The sequence below is a fragment of the Brachyistius frenatus genome, unplaced genomic scaffold, assembly GCF_029030835.1.
Source record: "Brachyistius frenatus isolate BFR_SWC_R1_liver_20210118 unplaced genomic scaffold, ASM2903083v1 Contig_11, whole genome shotgun sequence".
Lineage (NCBI taxonomy): Eukaryota > Metazoa > Chordata > Actinopteri > Embiotocidae > Brachyistius > Brachyistius frenatus.
In genome coordinates, this window is record NW_027210610.1 from 2,566,185 (window position 1) to 2,572,123 (window position 5,939).

The 5,939-nt window shown below is 40.2% G+C and overlaps 1 protein-coding gene across 3 annotated transcripts; it reads left to right on the forward strand.

Annotated features, from left to right (window-relative positions):
* Nucleotides 1–736: 736 nt before the first annotated feature.
* Nucleotides 737–5,488, forward strand: decr2 (2,4-dienoyl CoA reductase 2, peroxisomal). 3 transcript variants are annotated; one of them, XM_069691503.1, is made up of 10 exons: nucleotides 737–881; nucleotides 2,069–2,187; nucleotides 2,341–2,409; nucleotides 2,572–2,623; nucleotides 2,708–2,843; nucleotides 3,612–3,736; nucleotides 4,032–4,125; nucleotides 4,204–4,308; nucleotides 4,534–4,780; nucleotides 4,964–5,488. In XM_069691503.1, exons 1-9 carry the CDS (start codon nucleotides 768–770, stop codon nucleotides 4,752–4,754), a joined length of 1,035 nt encoding a protein of 344 aa, XP_069547604.1. In that variant the 5' UTR covers nucleotides 737–767; the 3' UTR covers nucleotides 4,755–4,780; nucleotides 4,964–5,488. The 3 variants fall into 3 exon arrangements, with proteins under 3 accessions (XP_069547604.1, XP_069547603.1, XP_069547605.1); XM_069691502.1 differs by having other exon boundaries at nucleotides 4,534–4,722; XM_069691504.1 differs by having other exon boundaries at nucleotides 810–881; nucleotides 2,083–2,187; nucleotides 4,534–4,722.
* Nucleotides 5,489–5,939: the final 451 nt, after the last annotated feature.

A 5,939-nucleotide genomic window follows, 5' to 3' on the forward strand; every position in this document is an offset into this window, starting at 1 on the left:
CATTATCGCTAGAGTTGAAAAGAGAAAAACTTGTGTATTGGATCGAAAGGAATTTGGAGAGGAAAACCCTAAAAAAAAAAAAAAAAAAAAAAAAAAAAGTTTAAAAGACTGTTGGGAATATTTCTGGTTCCAGGTGCATAGGTGGGGGTGGATAAGGGAAGAAAGAGGGAGGACATGTGAAATGGAGGCCTCAAAGTTCATCAGGTCAACCTCAGTTTGTAGAATACATGTGGCTTTAATCAGAAGTAGAGATAAGTCTTGATAAGGAATGAAGTGGGAGTTAAAAGAAGTAGCCTATATACCTGAGAAATAGTGATCACAACTATCATAAAATCTACACAGATGGTTTCTAGAATAACCGGGAGGGTGTCGGAATTATTATTTAGTGGGAATAGTGGCAGCCATTAGTACAGTGGGTTGAAGAGGTCTGACCTGGACAGTGAAAAGTTTGGGACCTGTGGAGTCAAGGAAAAAGAAAAGAAATACTGAACGTATTTTATTGCATTTTACCAAATATGAGACAAAGAGAAAGCTCACGTGATAAAATGGCATGATGTTACACGCTCTTTTACTATAAGTGGAGGACTTTTTAAGTTGTTTGCGAACCGACAGTAATTTTTAGAAGAAAAAGATGGCGACGAGACATGTTTGATCTTGAACGCACCCCTGACGGTAGGAACTTCATCCCCCACAATGCACCGCTGAACGAAGGCGAAAAAGCGAACGTCCGAGGGACAAGTCGTCCTCACCAGACAAGCAAACAGCTAATGAGGGAGCAATCAACGCAGCTTTACCTGGTCCGAGTTGGAGACGTGTTTCGTGTGCAGGTCGAGTTTCAACCAGAGAGGAGTTTCAGCGCTGCAGCTTGTTTCCTTCCGCAGGTACGACAACTGAGCTCCGGTGCACCGGGAAGTCTTGCAAGTTTAGGACTGAAACATTGACCTGGTTTTTGGTGGATAAAAGCGTCGGTACCTCAAATGATGTTTAAAGAGCCAAACAACATGAGAGAAACAGCCCACAGTAGGTTACGGTTTGGGTTAACGCCGTGAGTTCAGTGAGTGATTCAGGCGAAACACTACAAACAAATACATCTTTGTTTCATACACTGATCAGCTTTCACATTTTTGGGCTATTTTGCCTCCATAATGTGTCTTTTTTCAGATTAGTGTGGGGGGGGGCAATCAAAATGCACATTTTAAGTCTTTTACTCAACTTTATTTATCTCTGTCTATGGATTTAAATTGAATTCACCAAATTATGCTGTATTACATACCACACATACAAAACAATTCCTGTATTTCACAATATTTTACGTCATTGTTGCTACGGATTCAATTAGGTATTGTGTCTGTAAATAGTGGTTTCCTTTAAAAAAAAAAAAAAAAAAATGGATGGGAATTTACAGTACACATCTTTAAAGACCATTTTCTTCAAATTAGTTTTTGGTCATATTCTGAGCCAGAAAACTTCATTAGTAATTATACTCCAAACCTTCCAGTTTTATTCGGATTAAAAATCCCCTGTAAAAACGTTTGACTCCAATATATCAACAAATTGAAACACAAATTTTTAACCTGGCTTCAGCCAATGGACACATTTCTGTTCTAGACATTTATATAAATTTGCTCATGTTTAACTAAATAAAGCCTCGTTTGCATATTTATACATACAATTAAAACCTGTTAGAATCCGTTCACCTGTACTGTCTTACCATGTGGTAGAGCTGACCTGGACTGCATTCAGTTTTAAATGACTTTAATAGTTTCCGCCTCTTTACTTTACATAAATTCTGTTTTACGTCACAAAAATCCTAACATGTGCTCACAAATACCTCGAAGAAAAATCCCTACCACCAACAACAATGACGGAAGTAAAAATACTTTTTAGCTGAATTCAGTTATCTGACAATCAAAATGAACAACATTAACAACTTAAACAAACTGCTGCCGAGGGGAGGCCCAGTGTTTGTAGGTGTTTTCATTATTTTGTACAACTCCTGCATTCACAGTCTACTCATTTACTGCATTTGGTTTACGGTGATGACGGTGTGTTGGCATCTTTTTGACAGACATTATTTATCAGCATGGCAGCGGAGCCAAAACCAAACGGAGAGCTGCTGCCTGAAGACGTCAGCACAGATGACTGCCTGACTTCCTACACACACATCTACAGCCCGGATTTATTAAAGTAAGCATGAAAATATGTGCATTATATTGACATTATAATTATATACAGTCTATGTTTTAGACATGTTTCCTGTTACAATATGTAATCTAATTACTTGTAACATTTAGAACGACATGTTTTGTACTTTTTTTTTTTGTACTTTTTTTTTATCAGAGACCAGGTTGCTTTTATCACCGGCGGGGGATCTGGAATTGGATTCCGTATAGCTGAAATCTTCATGAGGTGAGAAGGATTGTTTCTGCGGAAATATCAGTCATCAATACCTGCTTGTCTCACATTAAGTTATTAAATGATCACATTTTCATGTTCTAATCAGCATGTGCTCTTTCTAGTTATTTCATTGTCTCTCCACAGTCTTATTTTGTGTTCTTCTCTTTCTTTCAGGCATGGTTGCGACACCGTAATTGCCAGCAGGAACCTAGATAAGCTCAAAGAGGTTATTTCTTCTTATAGTTTCCACAGTCTGGATAACTAAATCTCCGTGTTTTGGCCTCAGGTAACATGAATATATACTCTGTAGGCGGCTAAAAAGCTGTCGGCTGTGTCAGGACGCCGCTGTCTTCCTGTATGTCTGGATGTGAGGCAGCCGGAGAGCATCGCAGCGGCTCTGGATGAGACACTGAAAGAGTTTGGCCATGTAGACATCCTCATTAACAGTACGTCACTTCTGACAAAAGCAGACTAATTTCTTATGTGTGTTTTGAAAACTGTTCTGTGCTGATGACTGAGTTTTTACATGGGAGCTGTGCTGCCCACAGTCTGTCACCCACCAAAGGTCCAGATACATTTTCAAGTGTCTTTGAGCTGAATAAGTACAAATGGACTTTGAGCAAAGGTCAAGTTTCAAAGGTTTTGGTTTAATCATTAACTTTTCTGACGCTGCATCTCTCTTTATCTTCTATCTTTGCACCGTCGTCCCCGCTACAAACTGTTACATCACTGTAAGATTATGATCCCCTTTTACACCGAGGTCCAACGTGGGTTCTCCACACGTTGATTTTGTTTTAAAAGGGTCGACCCTCAGTGTCTAATTTGGCTTTGTGACCCACAAGGGTCAATGTCAGTGTGAAGGTCACCACTCTGTTTGCCGTGTTGTTTGAACCTGTAAGTTCATCCTCATGCAATTCTTTCCTTTTTGAATTGTCATGACAGGTTGACTTACTTGGTGTGAATTTACAAAATAAGAGTTGAACATTAGTTAAATAACTACAGTCTGAACCTGGTCATTCGTTTGAAAGAGGTATTAAGTGCAGATCATCTTTGCTCTGTGATCTCAGCTTCTTTCACACATCTCAGAGAATGCATTTGCAGTTTTAATGACGTATTCATAAAGGCTAAATGAAAAAGGTTTTACCTGGAGTTTGTTTTCAGCAGTGTGTCATCATTTTGTCATTGGTTACAATTATAATGCTTTTGTTGGACAGATGCTGCTGGAAACTTCCTCTGCCCTGCTGCCGCACTCTCCTTCAACGCCTTCAAGACAGTGCTGGAGATAGACACCATGGGTACATTCAACACCAGCAAGGTGGTTTATGAGAAGTGGTTCAAGGTATAGTGCTGGTACTATTTGTGTGACACAGCATTTCGTACTTTCAGTTTAAGGAGCTAGAACTAAAATCCAGATAAATCCTGAAGCTACAGGACCATAATTAGCTTATTGATCAATAACTTTAAATGAGTCATTGTGTGCAATTCACTTTGGTCACCAAAAGAGGGCAGTAAAGATCACAGATTATAAATGCCTTGTTAAATCTAAATGGGATTTAAAGCTCTTCCTCTGCACTGAGACTGATGTGATTATTTACCTATTGGATCGTTTGGGATTTTTTTGTGTGTGTGTGAAGGATCATGGAGGCAACATAGTCAACATATCTGCGACACTTGGATACAGAGGACAGGCCCTCCAGGTGCATGCTGGCTCTGCCAAGGCAGCGAATGGTAAGAATGTTTTCTGTGTTATGTTATAATATCAAAAATAAGAATCTAATGACTCCATGTTGCCTATCTCCTCCCCAGACGCCATGACCAAGCACCTGGCTGTGGAGTGGGGGCCCAGTGGGGTGAGAGTCAATGCTGTGGCTCCGGGTCCGATCTCTGGCACCGAGGGCTTCCGCAGACTGGGTAAAAAATGTAACACAATATTGAACAAACAGCTAATTTAGCACCTTTAGATTTGATCTTGAACAGTTTTAAAACGCAACTTTTGAGGGCTGTAGTTGTTGGTTGATAATGACCATTTACATATCCATTACATTGCTTGCTCTTGGGTTCATGTGAACCCACACATGTACAACCTAAGTGTAAATAATGGCATCTGAAGATGGACTTTTTCTTTAATACTCTCAGGTGGCCCTCGAGTGGAGGCTGCCGGTGCCTTCCAGTCTATTCCTTTGCAGCGAGCTGGCAATAAGACAGAGATGGCCCACTGCACCCTTTTCTTGGCCAGCCGGACATCCTCTTACGTAACTGGAACGATCCTGGTGGCTGATGGCGGGGCGTGGCTGACCTCAGCCAATGACGTCTCCATGTTGATGGGTATAGCCTCCTCTAAATCTGCTAAACTCTGAACAAGGGCTCTCCTGTCCTCCTCCAGGTGTGTAGGAGGAGGTGGAGATCCATGTGACCGTGTGTGTGTGTGTGTGTGTGTGTGTGTGTGTGTGCGTGCGCGCGCGCGCGTGTGTGTGTGTGTGTGTGTGTGATCTCTGATTTTAAGCTAAAAAGATTGTTTAATTTCAGTAAAGCTCTATTAATCCACTTGTCTCTCGTTTTCTTTCAGGTTATTGGTCATCGGAAAAGAAAAGTGAAAAGTAAATGCCGAAAACGAGAGGGATTTAGCTTCCATCTGTCATAAAGGCATTCTGTATTGTACAGTATGTGGGTTTTATCTCACCCACTGGTGCCTTAATAGTGAATTGCCAGGTAGCTGGTGGAGTTGAACACTAACCTACTATGCTCACTGTATAATATGCATTTACAATGTTAGTAATAGATCAAATAATATGAAACTATTCAGATATCTTTCACCCATTTCAGTACAGACTGTTGTCATCATGCATTTCATGTACAGTCATGTTTATCACATCCCATATTATGTGCTTTCTGGTCTCATGTATTAATGAAACTTGTATAATTACTTGTAACTGCTGTTTACACTTACAGTAATGTACCAACATATGTGCCGCTAATGGGAAGTTAGATTTAATCACTGGTATCCAACTGGGGGTCTGAAATCCATGTCTTCATGGTTGATTGAGGAAAAAAGTAAATAAAAAAAAAAACAACAACATCGCATTACTATTTATTTATTTATTTTTCCTCAGTTTTCATTTTTTTTTCTTTTAAAAGACTGGCTAAGTTCAAGTTTTAACAACCCTACAGGTGGAACAGACTAGAAGACATCGCTCATTGATGTAGGCTTTGCAGCTCGTGTCCACAATAAAACCATAATCTGTGAAGAGGGGTCTAAGAAGATGACTTGCTCTGCAAATACTTGACAACCGCTGGATTTAATTACTAACATGATGAGCTACAGTCGGCAACTGCAATCATGAAGTATGTTAATACCGCTGTAAGTCCCGTGAGGGCGCCCAAACACAACAATTTCATCCCCTGAACAATTTCTCTTCTCTCAAAATGAGACATTTTTCATCACGAGTTGCGAAGGCAATACCATATTGGTTCACATGCTTTATCAACTGTTGAGTATTTAGAGCTGTTTAGATGGTGATGGGCTTCTCGGGCCCTGCTGATGT